Here is an 18001-nt window from a genome sequence, read left to right on the forward strand (position 1 = left end):
AAGGCAAAACGAGGCCGTCATTGCTGACGCGGGGAATCAACTCCAACGAAAGGGCAGCAACACACACGCGCGCGATGAAAGAAGTAGGAAGAAATAAAAAGTCGCAAGAAAGAGCTTTGAGCAAGCCAGCTCGTGGAAGAGTCACCACACAGACAGGGCGAACAGCAGACGATACGAGCAGCAGCGGCACGAACAACCGGAGCCTTCTTCAACGCCGGGACGGACGCACGAGGGGGTAAGGACGTGTGAGCGAGCGGAGTCGTGGGAATCGGACAGGTGGTTTCGACACCGGCTCTTGCATGAGAGGGAGAGAGGTGAGAGGGAAGGGAAAGGAGGATTCGGCGCCTCGTGCACCGCCTGGCCCTCCCCGCAAAGCCGCCGCGGAGAGCATTAGCCTCCCGTCTCGTTGGAAGAGCCCCGTGCTCTCATCACGGCTGCTCGCTTGCTCCGCTGACCTTTGCTCGGCCTCCCCCCCCCCCCCCCCCTCCCCCCCCTGCCAACCTCTTGCCCCGCCGACCGTGAAGCCGACAGGTTCATCTAGAGAGCCGCCTCTATCGTGGCTCCTTCCTTTTCTCTGTAGCCCCTGGGCATATACCATTGCTCTTTCTGCAGCTTTTGTGCGGACAGATGCGGTTCGCACGGTGGCTGCTGAAGTTCTTTTAGAAAATGACTTTCTGTTCGCAAGCGCTGCCCGCTCGTAGCTTCTGTGTTGTAGGATTAAACAGAAGTTACTCTATAGCGCGACACAACTTAAAAGCAATTCCAAATTGGCGGACACCAGAATCGTCATTACAGTGTGGTGTTCCTCCGTGGAGCTATATCGTTCTTTGTGGTTGACTTTTTTGATGCATTAACCAGAAAAAAAATGCGCGTACCTGACTACACTGATTGAGAAGAGTTGAGACCTCACTTCAGTTCACAAGAATAGTTTCCTTTACGTTTAGACTTCGATGCCTGTCTACCGGATTAACCTCATCTAGTGCCGGTGACACTTCGTAGTGGCCAGATGATGCGGCTCCTAACTTGTATCCGACTATGGTGGCTGCGCTGGCGGACTGTTACATTACGCGTGGGCCACATTTTTTGCGAATGCCTCCAGTAGAGGTCGGAAAGGACATCGTCCCCCAAAAACATTCTCGCCTTCGCACGACCTGCCTATTTATGTGCAAACGTTTCTCTAGCAATGCGCTTACCACATTTTAGTTCACACGTCTGTGAAAGCATCCTTGCAGTTTCCTAAGGCAAGTTGCCGATTCGAACGACTTTTAATGACGCTGTGGCTTCGCGCATGCGAGTGCACACTTAGTGCCCTTTTTTTATTTTTTTCTGTCGCTTTCATAATAGTGAGTTTTTTACACCCACTGACGACAGCTTTCAAGCATGGAGCGCGTGAACTGTCTTCATGGTGTTGATCACAAGTTTTACGGCAAGTTTTTCTCCTTGAGGCCACCAGGTTGCAGAAACAGGCTCAGTATGCTACAGAGAAGCGTTGCAGACGGCACTGAAAGGCGTCTTTGACGTACTGTCGGGGACAAAACTCTCCAGGGCGCGCAAAAAGCGATCTAGGTTCATAGGTGTCACGCTTGCCAACGAACGTCTTGTCTCACTGCACCACATTCAAGCACGTGTGTTTGACTATCCCTTCCGCAAGTTTGGGTTTAATAAACTAATAGTAACGGAGCTATCGGGTTTTGTTCCCGGGTATGCGTCCTGGAGAGTTTTGTCGCCGATAGCACAGTCGAACGGTAGGCTAGGAGCTGCCTCTTTCATGCCATGTCAAGATCTCCTGACTCGAGTTTTGTTGCACAGTCACCCAATTATTTGCATGCACGGCTATCGTAAGAATAGCGCTAGTAATCACTTGCTCCTATTGCGGTCGCCTACGGGTGACGAAACATTTGCGAGAGCAAACGGGCGGTAGGCGCAAGCGAAGAGAAGTGCGAACACCCGCTTTGCCAAAGCGGAATGGCAATCAATACACTTGAATTCAGTGCGCCGAAGTGAACGAAAAATAAAGGGCACTAAAACGCATCTTAGCGTGCAAGCTAGGTTGGCGCCTGAACACCAAACTAATAGATGAAACGCTAACCAGCATTCGGGTGTGTTAACGCACATTCCCGAAAGCAAACCCGCGCAGCGCCGTCCGGCGCAAGACAGAGACGGGGAAAAGACGAAGCGTTCACAGTGAGAGTGCAAAACTCGAGGCAGAGGAGAGCAGAGTCGGAGGCGACAACAATGCTTTCTTGTTCGCAGCTGCGCACCTGGAAAGGGAGCGAGAGAGGAGGGGGAGGGGGTAAGGGGAGACTTACGAGAACGCCTTCTGTTGGCAAGCGCTGCTGAGCGGACGCTCGGCAAGTGCGGGCTTGGTGACGTATCTTCGGAACAACAAAGCGAATATACACAAAGTGTGACGGGCAGTGACGGTCTATACGAGTGACGGTACTGGCTCGTGAATGTCGACGGAGAGGTGCCGCCCTGGAGGACTCCCCAAGCGCGCAAGGCGGCTGGCTGGAAAGCAAGGAGAGAAACGTAGGCAGGTTCTTTTCACCGTCGCTGTCATGCGGGGGCTCGCCTGCCTCACGTGCGGCGAACAACACCCCGCCGGTGCAAGCTGTTAGGCTGCGATCGCTGCCCGAACCGGGAACGTATGCTGTGCGGTCGTCGTGAGTGTACTGTGCTGTAGCAGTGCTGCGGTTGCGCGGACAGTGCCGTCCGGCGGTCCCACGGAAATGGGTGTGCTGAGGTTGCAGAGGAGCGTGTCTTGCGATGACGACGAAGGTCACGTGATTTCCGCCGATTCTTACCACCTGGAGTCGTCGGCGACCTTCGAGAAGCTGGGGTGAGTCAGGAGGCCGCGTATGCACGGTGGTTCTATTTAACGTTCACCGCTCCGAAACTTGAGCGATTAAGCGAAGCACAAAAGGTGGGTGCTAAGGGTATCAGCCTTGACCATGTGATAAAATTTTCTCCGGTGCAGAGAAATAGTACTGAGCATGTGACAAGTAAGGCCTTGGAGTAATTTGCGAGAAAATTCATCAAGAAATAAAACTTCGATGTAACGTCTTCTGCATATAGTGTCTCTTGCCTAAATATGTGACTTCATGGCTCCTCGAAATTAAATGTGACACTTCTAAATGGGTTCCTTAGTTCCAAGTTGCTTTCTTCCTGGACTAACTTTGGCCAGTAGATATCAAAAATAATATGGATGCCATTGCTATTTAGCTTGAAAATGTTTTCTGCAGTACCGATTTCATATGGCTGCGTGATGAAAACGCCCCGTGCTCGCACGAAAATGCATTGTATTGTAGCACAAATGATTTGGAACAGGAAGAAAAAATAGTAAGAAGACTGAAACCATTCTGGTGGTTGAAGAATGCGTCACTATTTTTTGTAGATGATCAGTGGCTACTTTAAAGCTCAAAGGTGCTCCAAATTTTGTACTTGTTGCACGTATTGAACATTTAATCCTAACTGATGACGTATGCACTCCCGGTTATCAGGGCATTGCGGCATTCGCCAGCTTTTAGACACTTGCATAGATTGTGACAGTGGAGAATATTTGTTTTATTTACTGCTTGCAAAGACTAAGATTATTTGGGAATTTTGACTTTGTAACGCTAGCACTTACGCTCAGCGAAACATAATTACGCACACATCAATTACTCATCGAACATGTTTCTTTATTTGCTATTGTGAAACCCAGAGAGTGCAAGTATTTTTAAGGCGGGGAAGAAACACTTGACTCGGCTGCACATGCATTTTTCTTTTCTCTTTTCTTTCAAACTTTAATTGCCGTAGCGCGGCTTTCGCAGGAAATGAACGATGTGCCAGTGAAGAATATGTGAGCCGCTCGGCACTGCAAGAGGGATATAAAAGGGCTCAACGCCATTGTGAGGTGGCATGGCTGTTGAAATCATTCCTGTCCGAATGACTGATTCTAGGTCCATTGATCTTATAGAAGAACAACTGATTGCCTTCATCGCCACATATCTGGAAACAATACACGACAGATCGGATCCCTGACGTTCATTTCACAAGAATCTATATGTTTTGATTTGTGATTCAGTCAAAGTTGTACACAAATTCTAGGATATTTTATTATGAAACCGCTGATTTCTTCCGATATAAGGCGCCGATAGACAACAGTTATAGAAGTGTTCGAGGAGGTGACGCCCACACCGGAATATACTGTAAATGTCGGTATAGTCGAAAATGCCCTCAATTGAAAACAACAGATAATAGAGCAAGATAGAGCGGGTGTTCAGAGCACCTGTTCTTTCATCAAATATCCTGTGGTTTCGCGAAGCGTGTCATAGAACGCGCTTTCACAGCCGGCCAGACACATGGTGACATAACAAAGGAAAGCGATTGCTTTATGTGACAATGCACGATATGCAAGCCGTTTCCTCTTCCTTTCCTCGAGTAAAAAAATTACGATAATAAAAGGAATGATCTGCCGATTACATTGGAGACTGAGTGAAAAATGCGTATAGTGCCTTTAAAATATTAAGCCTACTTATCCTCCCAGAACATCAAAAGCCCAAGCCAAAAGAAAAAAGAAGGCAGGAGATAAAGATGAAAGGAAAAAGAGAAAAGAAACACATTGTCAGCTGTATAACATATCACACCATTAAACTTCAACATACATCTAACATAGATCTGGAATTTGTTATTAATCAGAAACCATTGTTGACCGGTTTATAACAGCATTTCGCTTGTATAATTATTTTCATCCGCCTATTCCACATCGGGCGCTACATTGGAATGATTTTATGATTTTCTCAGGACTTTTGATTTTTCTTTGTGTTTGCTGCCTCCATATCTCTACATAGCTCCTGCTATTTTATTTTCCCCGGTCTTTCTCGCTCTCCACAGACGTCTCACCACTAATTATGGAAGCATCACAATTTTGTGACGATGTTCTCGAAATGGCAAAGTAGTGAATATTAGTGTGTGTGTGGCTAGTCTTGCGCAACTTTCGCTGTGAACGTCGCGGCGTAATTGGGCGACAAACTGTGGCCAAAGTTTGTCGCAGAGCTAGAGATAATGTCTAGACATCTTCTAGCGCAGCTGACGCCAGATGTCAAGCTCGAACGCTCACGTCCCGGAAACACGACTGCTGTGAAGGGCACAGTCGTCGCCCTTTAAGCGAGGGGCGCCTGCGCAGGTCTCGAGGCGAGTGAACTGTGCGCCAAGCTGAAGGCCAGCTCGGCCTTCTGTGTCAAGCACTGCGGGAAAATCACGCAGCATTTCTGAAAGGACGCTGTAGATCAGGAGCACCGCTGTAGATCAGTGCTGTAGCGCCCGAAAATGCCCAGCATAAAGAGCAGGACATCTGTGTCCGTTAGTGGCTACGGTGAAGTATAAGAAGTGGATGAGTAATGTCGCAAGAAAGAAGTTCAGGACAAGATGACGGAACTGGCAAAGCAAGAAAACTGAAAATAAAGCTCAAAGAACGCAAAGGACAGAAATTTTCATTCCGCAAACGTCTTAACTTTCGACTTCTTTGGAGAAAGGAGCTCACATTTAGTGGAAATTTTTCCACCTTTAACAAACATTCATCATCAGTGTTTCGAGAGGCGTATTTACAAACGGACAGTTTGTCACTGCGGATGAAAGGTGGCCTTGAAGCTGGCGGATACATGCTGTCACAAGTAGCAAATTGTAGTGCACCTTTCTGCCTTGATCTTTCTCAGTTATCAGATCTCATTTGTTTGGGTTCTTGGCTCGGTTTTCGACAACTTAGTCGCTCGTGAAGCGATAGCCTTCGCAGCTGGCTTATATCGAAAGGTCATCTTCGAAGTGCGCCAGCAAACGGCGGACAATGCGCTTGGCTTCACTACACTGAGGCTGAACAGGTGTCATCGCGAAAAGGTTGCGAGGCGATGCACTGTGCGCGTCAGGCTTGACGGGTACGCACATTAGCAAGAACTTTTTAAACAGAATGAGGAGATGTAAACAGTCGGAAAGAAAGAAGCGCGCGCGTTGTGGCTTGCTGGCTTTGATGTTCTGATGTGCAGCTTGAGGAACTTTTCTTGAGATAGACATGCGAAGAGTATAGAGTTGGCTATGACAACATTTACAAAAAATAGGAAATATTTTAAATATCTAGCCAACGACTTAAATGAAACAGGGACCCGAGATGGGACAGGTGACATAGCAGTCATTGAAAAATAATATGGAAAAACACACTGTAAAAGAAAAACACCAGCTCAAGTGTTTACGCTTCTTCAAAATTGATTAAGTGATTATGCAGCTCATACTGCTCAGATTGATTCTTTAATGTCTTAAATTAAGTCGATGAAGCAAAGAAAAATGAAGCTTCCTCGCTTGTTGAGTGTTAACAAAAAGAGAGGAGTGGTTCCTCTTTTTAGCATTTTTTTCTTTAGTATCGCACGAGCTTGCTGTGAAAGTGACCTCGTTGGCATATTAGCATACATAATTGGATACTTTCGTTAACTGCGCTAGCGCTGTGGAAAAGAAAGACTGACTGTGCAGCCCTTCTTATCATGATTTGCGCTAAATTCGCAGCCCGAATGTACCAAACGTTCCAAGGCTTGGTCTTCGCTTTCAGCAAGCTCAACGAGGCGGACATTGGAGCTGTGCCAAAAGGACTGTGCTTTGGGCTAGACAATTGTTTATGTCGACACAATGTAAGAGCAGCACCAACAAAGAGAATTAAAGCACAAAGATGCACAGAAGGTATTGCAGGAGCTCTGGAGATGTATCTGATTCGCTCTCCTTGCGCATTACTTTGAAGCTTAGCGCTGTGGAATTGTGTAGCCAGACGCTTAACGTTCTTTCTGCTGATTTCTTCGTCCCTTCCAGGGCCATTTTTTTTTCTCATCCGGTGGGTAATTTTTTTTTTACACTCAGCCGCAATTTTTTTCACGTTTAGCTACGCCGAAACGTGTCGTAAAGTGAGGCAACCTGAATAATATTGCTTACAGTCTGCCGCAGGCTCAGTAGCCGCGTGTATTTGCGCTGAAAAGCAGAGTGCAGTGCTAATCTACGAAGGAGAAATATTAGTAATTATTTTACAGAAAAGCTGTTAGATGCTCACTCCAGGCGTTGGCTCCTGCGTTGAGAGTTGACTGTCAGATCAAGGGACCAGTGCAGCTCACGTGACCGTGGCGTCACCGTCACGTGACAGAACCTGCAGCGAGGAAACATCCGTTCGCATTCCATACTAGTGTTGGTGGAGTCTCTTCATGTATTCGCAAATCACAAAAGTACAAATTTAGAAAGCATAAATGGCTGTATTAGTGAGAAAGCATAATCTTAGAGGCATTTTTTGAGCGTGGTGCTGGTGGCGTACAAATCTGGCCAATTGGTTATTGAATTAAAGAAAACTTCTAACCCTTATTACCAGTACCGATTCCTGTTTTAAGGCCACTAAGGCTGTTTTGTCAATTAATTACCTACCATACTGTAAACTTTTGGAAACGCTACGCGAATATCCAGTCCCGCGATAAATTAACAAGCGAAAAAAATGTTCACATTAACAGACAAGGGAAAAACGCGTAGACTATCTAAAGAAGAAAACACAAACACCGACCGTGAATGATGCCTGCACAAAAGCTCAGGACTGGCGGTGGTGGTGGTGGTGGTGGAATTAATAGGCACGCGGTATTACCTTCTATTCGAAGATGTCGGCAATTTCCCCGCCTTTACCGCATAGTCTCAAGAAAAATACAACTTTCAACTAGTGCCCCTTCCACCTACTCACTAACCACTGCCAACTGTGAATTTAAAAAGTGGTCTTACTATTGCGCCCTGCTTACTCCACGACTGCCTCTTCTTTCTCGGTGTATTTCGCGCACGACTAGGATGTAACTGGGCCGCATGATGACGCTACTGTAGCACACCTGGCGCTCCGATGCTCCACAAAGTTGACGAGACGGTCCTCTTTGCAGTCGCCTGCCTCTCAACAGCCACGACAGCTGCTACACAGCCTCAGTTTAGCTTTCCAGAAATTCCGTTATTTAATCGTTCCTTGGTCTGAAATTTTTCAACTCACTGCGGTGCCAGTTGGTCGATGTTTCTTCTCGTTCTCATAATTATGATGATCGATTTTTCGGCGCAAGTGCAGCTGTGACCAAAGAGGGCCAAAAGCGAAGTCAACGGTGTGCGCTCTACTCCCGCACATTCGCTCGTTTCATGAAGCACCCAAATGCGTCTCCGGCATGGAAGTAATTTTGAGTTCGTAACATTTCATCCGATGCCTTCCTGCGTCAGAGTAACGGGTGTCATAAAGCTGGGTATATGCCTACGCTTTCTCATGCCAAGTTAACACCAACGTTCTGGTTTAATACTGACTAGCTGGGGTTGTAGGTGGGCTCTCATTCTCATGTCTCAATAAACGGGCGTTTTTGCATTTCGCCTTCTCTAATATGCGGCCGGCGTAGTCGACGAAAATCGAGACCGTAGAGTTGGGTACAGAAGCACAGCGCCACGGCCATCGATACACGAAAAGCGAGGGGAGAAGGGGGGGGGGGGGGGGGAGTGAGGGCTGAGGCTCTATGGCGCCACAAAAATAAGCCGCTTCTTGAAAGCGGCGCACGCCGCGAACGCAGAAATCCAGAAAAGGTCCCATCTATATCTTTGCCCCCCCCCCCCTTTTTTTTTCATCTCATTCTGTCTGCCAGGTGTAATATGATCGTAGCAGTAGTGGGCGCGGCGGTTCGTTCTCCGACCGCCAGGTTTCGCTTTCGTCACTTTCCTCTCGTATTTCGGCCGCGGCAGGAAAGAAAGGTGGGCAGCGTCCGGAAGCGAATCGAGACCGGATCGGGATTGACGGTATAACCTAGCGGCGACCCGAGCGGTTTGCTTCTGTCGCCGGAAATTGCGCGCGCTCTTCCCTAAGGGGGATGCGAGGGAAAGTCAACAGGAGGAGGGCCTCGCCGTCGTCCCCCCTGCACGAGGGGCGCACCACTTAAGCGAGACGACAGCGACCCCGCGGCCGACCGATCGGCCCTGACCGGTGAGCAATATCGAGGGGGCGTGATTAAGCGGCGTTCGATGACGTCATCGCGCAGTCAGCAGAACGACAGTGGTGACGCGTGGGCTCCGATGTTCTACGCGCGTTTAAAAGGACCAACAAATGCGAACGGAATGGTTGGTGGCATTTCAAAACACAGTTACTAGAGATGCATCGTTTTTAGTGGATGGCGTACTGTGCTGTAATCGGGAACTACCACCCTCTCCTGCTGACCGAACAGGAACTACCACCCTCTCCTGCTGACCGAAGAGGAATTGGGCTAAGGTTGATTCTGTAGATGGCGCAAATGGGACAAGGAAGGCGCCAGTCCTGTTGTTTTCTTGTGCCTTCCTTGTCCTTGTCTCTTCTGCACCGCCTTCAGAATCAACCTTAGCCCAATTCCTGTTCGGTCAGCAGGAGAGGGCGGCAGCTGTGACCCAACTAGGTAAAACCAAAGCACTGCATGAGGAGTTGTGCAAGTACGTTGGGTATAAGCCGCACTTAGAGAGCAACAGTGAGGGATGGCGAAGGAGGGGGTGGGGGTGAGGAGCTGTGGGCAGCAACCGCGATCAATTATTCTAACCAGGAGAGAACAGATCGTTCTATAATAAATAAAAATTGATGCTAAATAATAAATGAACCAAATATCTAGTGCGTGGATGTTCTCTCGTAACGCCTGCCTTCCCTAAGTCTCATTAAAGTCGGGAAGTTGAATCCCTCATAAGGAATTTTTTCTCGCGCCTAAATACACGACCGCGTCAGCAGAAGACCAATAGCGCGCGCGTTGTCGAAGGGAGCAGTGGCTGGAAAAGGGAACGGCCGGGACAAAAGGGTTCGTCGAGAGGCAGGAACCGGAAGCGGTGCTGTAGGGAGAGGACGGGGGGCCGAGGACAAAGGGTGAACGGGGAACGAGTGCAGTCTTTTTGGGACTTCCGCTCGGTCTCGATTCGAGTGGAGCGCTTTGTCATTTCTTTCATTTTTATTATCGACTGCCTCTCCATTGCAAATGCATGGGGTGAAAATAATTGGCCATGAGCTGCGCATGCGCAAAATGTGCTGGGTGCTCTGAAAGTGAGCGGGATAAATTTGAGAAGTGATGACCGGGGTGGATACAGAACTGGTATTCAACATCCACTAGAATGCTCACAAGTCTCGGTGCTTTCGAAAAAAAGTAAAAGCGAAAGAGAGAAAAATAGAAAAAAGGAAATTGGTCGTTTGAAGTTATAAGCATGCGTTTTTCAAAAGCAACGGCAACGTTGCCCTCCAGACGCTTGAACGAGCTAACGAGCATAAAAAAGGGCGATATAACGTTTTGTAAAACAGTATATATGACAGAATAGAAGACGCCTCTGGTCACGCATGACCGAAAGGTCTCAAGATAGCCGCTACTTGAATCTTTCTTTATTGTTTTCAATTCTATGCAACGCCACGTGTCTAGGACGACAGAACAATGCCAATGAGGCGTTTGTTTGAATTTGACTATGCACTAACCGCTTCTGATGTCCCGCTTCGTTCGACAGATGTACAAGGACAGCTTCAGTGGCGTTGGCAGTAGCAGGAGCTCTGCTGTTAAGGCAGAAAGGCTGTTCGTTTAGTTTGTCGCTAGAGCTAGTGGACGTGCGTCTCAATACATAAAAAATACACAACACGGGATGGAGCTTGCATAGACAATGTAATTTGGGATGTGCGCACAACACATGTAGCAGAATTGAATGTTCGCAAAACGTGTCGGCTACGCATTGCGACATAACTGCCGCATCTATACCGTCGTTTTCGCGTCCCGCCATTCGCTTCTCCCAGTAATCGACGCCAGCTATTGTCGCACCTACTTGGCGCATAAACGTGGTAGCAGAAGTGCAGCCGCAGAGCACGCGTTCATGGGCACCACAAGAGCACGAAATCATCATCGAGAAATGGCGTCAAACAGCGAGCGAAACAACCCGCAGAAGCGAGAGAAAAGGCAGGGAAGAACTTTCGCCACTACACCGCCGCATCGCATTCACAACCTCCCTCGCGTCCCTCAATCCCTAAAGCACTTCTGTCCGCGCAGAGAGGAATAACACACGGTCTCCCGAGGGCCCCAACAGCCCACGGGACAGCTCTCTCTCTCTCTCGACATGCAAGTATAGGGAAACAGGGGAGTGACTGCGAGATAGAGAGAGAAAGTAGAGTGGGGATGGCGGGGAGGGAAGGGATGGCGGGGAATACAAGCAACGGGGCTTTCTCTGTCTCAGAAGCGGGAGCAGGGGACGGCAGACAGAAAGTTCAGGGCAGTGTGGTTGTACTGTTGCGAATAAAGCACAATCAAAAATAAAGGACAAATATAAGAAAGTAGGAAAAACGGGTGAAGGAGATCGAGAGACAGAGTTTTGCTGCAGCAGAAAGGAAGGGGGAGCCCCAAAGCAGGGAGTAAAGTGAGTCAAGTTTGGGTCGCTCGCTGGCCAGAGGAAGCGGCCCGGGCCAGAGACGGCGCCATTGATTTTTCGCCGTTGGGAGCAGCGGGGGATGCAGTTGGGGGAGGGATGCGCTGCTGTTTCCCTTTTAGGGAGCGGAACGGGCGCCTTGTTTCTCCCTCTCCCCGGCGGCGCCGTCTGCCGCGCGACGGCCCGTTGTGGTGCCCCGGGAATCGTCATCGTGCGATGAGCAAGTTTGGGCCTCCTCTGCCCGGACAGCGGAACACACGAGGATCACCCGGCGGGGCTTAGATAATTTTATTGCCGAAAACGCCAGTGAGCAAAAATGAGAGGCGTTCCAAGAGGCCGAGGCTTGTAAGATGCCCGGGCAAACACTAAGTGATAGTCAGGCGAATGTCGTCAAACCAACTTGAGCTGAATACTTGCTTAATAGTTGAAGAAGAAAATTATGATGATGCTGCGGAAAGTTAAGCGTGAAGGAAGATGCTAGGAAAAAAAACGAGAGCAGACTGGCTAGTGTTATTCCACGCTCGTAGAAACCGGGTCTGAATAGACGTTGATTGCGTCACATTACGTCGTCATGAAATTGCAATTTCTGACAGTTTGCCAGTTTTAAGTTATCTGTGCTTGCTCGTAATCTAGCGTAACAGAAAATGTATCGTAAAGATTATATTTATTGCCACTTATGAGAGCTTTTATCGCATAGAATTGTGATACGCATATACAGCCAAATTAGATTTACTGCAGAACTCTGTCAAGTTATTCTTATCATTGGGAGGGCTTTATTATAAACGACTATATTTATTGGGCTTCTTCATTCTTTGCTACACATTCGAACGTGAGAACTGGACCGAAAGTATATAGGGTTTAATTAAACATCACTTGGGAAAAGTCTGGCACGCAAATGAAGTCAGCCTATTTGTGAGGGGCCAGCTGGCTTCTCGAATAGATTGAAAACGCTCACAGAGCAAGATGACAATATGGAGTACTTTCTAACCCATTCTGATACCATGACTGAACAGCGCTGTTATGCTGTTAAGTTATAACGAGTGCTGCTGTGACTATGCAGAAGCTGCGCTCACTATTCGGACACTTCGCATGATTATGATTGATGTTGCCTTTGTCAGACCCTGCCCAATGTTGACGATTATAAGTGGAGCGGAATGAGACAAACTTTTCCTATTTATCTGATCCGAGTTCCATTAGCGAAACATCCAGTTTGTGTACCTACTTCAGCGGACTGGACAATTGGTAGCAGATCGCTTACGTGTCCATGCAACAATGTGTATCACGAGTGACGCCATAGTAGAGGGCGCAAGATTTATTTCCACCAGTTGAGGTTCTACAACGTGCAGCAGAATATTAGTGCTTGGGCGTTCCGGCATTTTGCCTCTATAGAAATGCTTCTCCCGTGGCTAGGGTGCTGAACCCGCGATCCTATCATCAGAACACGAGTGTCGAAGCCACAGAACCATCACTGCTACCTTATTCAAGAGAACGCGTCGTAGGTCGTAGTAATGAACGTTTTGGGCTGTGTATAACCTTATTTTACGTTTATAAATCTCCTAAAGCTCCGGCAGCGTTTGAAAGGATATGTCTAGGACATCGCAATTTCGCTGTTTCTTTCCGAATTGAAAGGCCAGAGTGGCCTAGCAGCAAAATGAAGCAGGAAACATTTTGCTTGATTACAACATTAACGACCGCAACTGTTTTCGTAGGTTCGCGGCAACATAACCACTCTTTCAGCTGCTCTAGGCAAAGAGTGGCTATATCCGGGTCCGACTCGTAGCCTAAGCTTAGTACTTTTCCTAGTGCACTTTGCTAATAAAGTGCTTTGTTTAGACCTCGTGACTAACCGACAACGCTGACGCAGCACAGCTCACAGTGTAGGACTACGAAACCGCTGTTTGTTGAAGTTCATTCTCAGCTCAAGTTTCAAAAGTGCAAAGACGATCACAATAGCTTTTGCCGTCTCTCTATACTGGTGAGTGGTGACATAAACAACACTCTTACAAAAATGAAAGCTTCTTTTTTTTTGCATTAAAGTTCCGTCTTTTGGAGCCTTTACGCAGTGACAATCGTCGCACATGCTAGTCCGATAGAAATGATTTTAAGAAACTGAAGTTGACAAAGGTTGGGCTAAGGGTTAACTGCGAGTCATTCTGCTATCGTGACAACCTTGACTGAAATGTCAATGTTGTCACCGAGGGCTAAAATCGCAGCTTGGAACTTAGTCGAATAGTCTTTCTCTCGAGTTCTCCATTGTCGTATCGACGGTTAGTGTCCTGTCACTGAGACTGCTTGTTAAGTTCAAGTGAGAGGCCTTCTTACGAACTGAGGCAGCTTATACGGCAAAGCCATTTGTATACCGACCCGTTAAAACAGCGAGCTTAGCTGCCATGTACAGGTGCGGCCAAAATTAATATTACGGAGCATGCTTTGGGGTTCGAAATTTTTCTCACGTGGTCTGTAGAGGAGATATGAGCGTGTCTTCAGTTCATACGCGAACGCGTCAGTGACGCGTACCAAGCAGTGTAAGAAGTACCTCTTAATCTTCGTTAGGTAAGGTGTGGCGAGAGTTCGAACCACCGAAGCGTGCTTCGTAATATTATGGTCGGGACTGTACTCGTGTCTAAAACAACGGACGCCACCTCTTCTCCAACCATTGCGCGCAGTAGTAAAGCTACCCAGACCCGATTTTCTTATAATTCTTGGCCGTCATATAGTGAAAACAAGAGCTCTCTTTTCATCACAGATGAATAAAGGACGTTGCACGGAATGTACAGAAAATGTGGAAACTACATTTTCGGGGAACAAGCAGCGCAGCTTGCGTTACGTTTAGAGTGAAACGGGCATCCGTAATCGACAACCATGTTCGTAACCGTAACGTTCGGTTGCATTTCACGCTCGTCGCAAGTCGGCCGTTGGTTGCCCGCGCCACGACAATCGGACAAAGATACACAGCGTCATGCTGCTAGGGGGGCCAACACGAAATCACAGCACGGTATACACAGCACGGAATACACACCACGGTACACATGATCACCCATAAGGCCATAAAGCCATGAGGCAAACCGATGGTGGGACGAACGACATGCTCATGTCAGGTCCAAGGAAAAATGTGCGGTCAGATTTGACCGTGGATACAGCGAGGACACAATCGCTCACCATTGGCAAGGGACAAACTCTGTCGCTGTACAGAGCGAGGACAGGGAATACTTCCGAAAAAGAAGAAAACAATAAATTGTTGCTAGTGGAACAAAAGATGTTTGTGCAAGCACGACTCGAAAACTGGCTGACTTGAACAAAGGTGACACGGGCATTCAGTGCAGGGGCTGCCTTGTTTTTATTTACAGTTAGGCCCATTCTTTTTCGGAGCTCGGATCACTTTGCGGCGTCTGGCCGACTCGCTGAAACACAAGCCAGCGACGCTGACTCCTGGGAGAGAAGCACGGCTCTTTTGTTCGTCGGAGGAAGCAACAATGTTGGAAATGGAGAGCGATGGGGGGAGAGGGAGGGGCGGAACTAGATGCATCCTTCTTTCCACTGTGAACGTCTGGCGTCGCTGCGATTTCAGTCGATCGATACGCAACCAGGGAAGGGAACAGATAGAAGAACGGATGAAATGGGGGTGGGAAGAGGGGGGGGGGGGGGGTTAGATGGCGAGCTCTGTTTTTGCTTAGCGACGCTGTCTGGCCACTCAGCTATTAGCGTACGATACACGCCGGTCGAGATATCGGGGGCTTGAAACAGAGCCTCTGGACACGCTAGGTTTGTGTACACGGGCGCAGTATATACACACACGCAGCGTGACCCGTACACCCAGCCAGGGCGCTCATTGATGGGACTGGCATGCATGCTAGACAGCCGCATTTTGCATTCTCTGTTGGTGTCTGATCAGTTTAGTGCGAGGGGTGTTTATCGATCTCACCTCCTGACCTGTTAAGTTTGAAACACTTTTAAGTACTATTTTATCTTCTGGACCCACCAACAAATAAGATTGCTAGACACGCCGACGACTGAAAAGCCATCGCTATACAGCTTAGAACGAAGCTTACTAGCATGATAGAGACAGAGAGAGGGTGAAAAAAAGCTTCTATATTAACTGCCCACAAACACAAAACAAATCACAAAACGGAGTGACCGCATGGACACTTTTTCTCTTCGTGGAAAAAAAATGCTTAGATTCTAATCCGATCTGTGCGTGGATTACACTACTGCCCTTCATAAAATTGAGTAATCCCCATGCTATAGGTACTGTCATTACCAGAAGTAGCCAGGCTGCACGGTTTGCTTCACAGTCGTATATAACGACGCAGTTATGCCATCCATTCACCTCTACATCTGTGCAAGGCAAGTAGAACTCTTGTACTCTCCTCTCGAGACCTTTTGATCATTAGGAAAGCTACAACGGATCCATAATTTTGGTGAGAAGCAAATCAGGCGGCCCGGTTATTGTTCCAAAGCCGTTACCTTGCCGTTTGTCTCCTCTTAACGGCGCTACCATAAAGGTCCATGAATTCTTCGGGGCTCTCACGTACACTTGCAAACACACGCGTTCTTCAATGTAATCGGACGAGCTTAGAACTGCATTGGTGGAACGAGCTCCCACTGAATCCCGCCAGCTCTAGAAGGAACGCAGGCCGGTGTCAGGACGTTCAGCGCCCACGCATATGCCTCACGCAGGTGAGCAGACGATGAGCACAGGAAGAGAGCAGAGGTAAATTGATCTTTGTTCAGGCGCCTCAGCGGACGGACGGAAAAAGTAAAATTGCGACAATTTAATGCATTTCATGGCGTTAAAAAGTTCTGGAGGGGACACTTAAGCTCTGCATTAAGGGTTTGACGCGGAAGCTGTAATGGCTTAATGGCCACATATGCGGAATTGGCCGTTCTCTGCATTCATAGATCGCTGGGAGCCTTCATACCACTCCTGGCGCAGTAGTGCAGTGATTAAGCGATGCGCCACTGTCGCGGCAGTTGGCTGTTTAAAACGCACCCACCAGAGGGGCTTATGAGACCATCTCACGACCAATCATTACTTAAACTGCCACCTGCCACGGTGGGCTGTTGCTTTCCGGTCAGCAGGTTGCCACCTGCAACGGTGGGATGGTTGTGATGACGTCGCAAGGTCGTGTGGCCTAGATGGCAGGTGAGCTACCTGCTTTTTTCGCTCATACCAGCGCGAAACGACGACTCCGCATTTTCTACAAAACGGGAGCCTTAACGCTATCGGGTTAAGCACTTTTTCAAAGGCCACGAACACGCCAACTTCAGTATCATAAAGCCAAATTCAAACTACAGATGAATATGTGGTGTGTGATGCATTTACGCCGTCATCGCAAGATAGGGAAACAGAAAACTCTGTGGCCCAAATTTGCGTATAGGTTTTTGCGTACAAGGGCAAAAGTGTAGTTGGCTGATTTTCTGACTCTTGTCCTACGTGTTGCTGTCACTGAACCCCGCTTGGGCGCAGGTCGGCTAACACCATGAGAAAAACTTTTACAATATTTTTGAATGCTTACGGCGCGTTTTACGGCAAAGTGATCACCGATGAAAGGGAACACGCAGCAGTACTAGGTGCATAGTTTTAACGAGCGCATCAACATGCCGTTGCTCCACATGTGGTTCCCATAATTTAATGCTTGTACCGACTGTGCTCTACCGTGCAGAAAAGCTTGGTAATCTCTCCTGTGTTTGTCTGTGTGTGCTGTGAAAACAACTCTGCAACGAAGTTACACCCAGTGGTGCATGTATTATTTCTGCAGTTATTGCTGCCGCTTCTTCGCACATTATTAAAGTTCATACTTTTTGCTGAACGTCGAAGCGGATCTTAAATATTATGATGCTGCAATTTTTTTTCTCTTGCATAGCAGTCTCGGCCTAACAGCTGCCTGCAGATACCAATAAATTAACAGCGTAATAAGTTTACATGTTCGATTATGTAATGAGGCAGAAGACATTCTCTGTTGCTCCCAGACCTTTAGTTCGAGGTCTTCTAAGCAAAGACTGCATGCGCAGGTGGTGCCTGCAAATCTGTCATGCTCAATGTCCTACCGCAATTCATTCATTTTCATTTCATTTATTCAATACTGCCAGCCTTGGTAGGCCCGTGCAGGAGGGGCAATGCAACGAGATACAAGGCATGGTAACATTTAGCACACAAATTAAAAGATAGAAAAACCAAAGACAACACATGCATGATTCCAACAAAAAATAGGTAAATTGAACCCAATTGAACGATAGTGTTCATCCTCTTGCCTCAGGTATTACTGCAATGCAGGATATCTAAACGCCTGAAACAAATTATGTCTGCGTTCACATAAGCTGCCACGCACGCACGCACGCTCGCACACGCACACACACACACACGCACGCACGCACACACACACACACACACACACACACACACACACACACACACACACACACACACACACACACACACACACACACACACACACACACACACACACACACACACACACACACACACACACACACACACACACACACACACACACACACACACACACACACACACACACACACACACACACACACACACACACACACACAAAACACACAGCAGCAGCAGCAGCACACT

At 48.0% G+C, this 18001-nt stretch overlaps 1 protein-coding gene across 2 annotated transcripts in view; it reads left to right on the plus strand.

Moving 5' to 3' along the window:
• LOC144128483 (vesicular glutamate transporter 1-like) overlaps positions 1 to 18001 on the plus strand; it is a 201247-nt gene that overhangs the window by 23450 nt on the left and 159796 nt on the right. Inside the window, exon 1 of one of the 2 annotated variants that reach the window (XM_077661910.1) lies at positions 2333 to 2839. The exons of the other annotated variant lie outside the window; for it this stretch is intronic. Coding sequence (XP_077518036.1) covers positions 2730 to 2839 — 110 coding nt within the window. The 5' untranslated portion in view covers positions 2333 to 2729. Of the gene's footprint in view, positions 1 to 2332; positions 2840 to 18001 lie in introns of those variants that run through there. 2 annotated transcript variants of the gene reach the window in all.

Source organism: Amblyomma americanum, chromosome 4, assembly GCF_052857255.1.
Source record: "Amblyomma americanum isolate KBUSLIRL-KWMA chromosome 4, ASM5285725v1, whole genome shotgun sequence".
NCBI classification, from domain to species: Eukaryota; Metazoa; Arthropoda; class Arachnida; order Ixodida; family Ixodidae; genus Amblyomma; species Amblyomma americanum.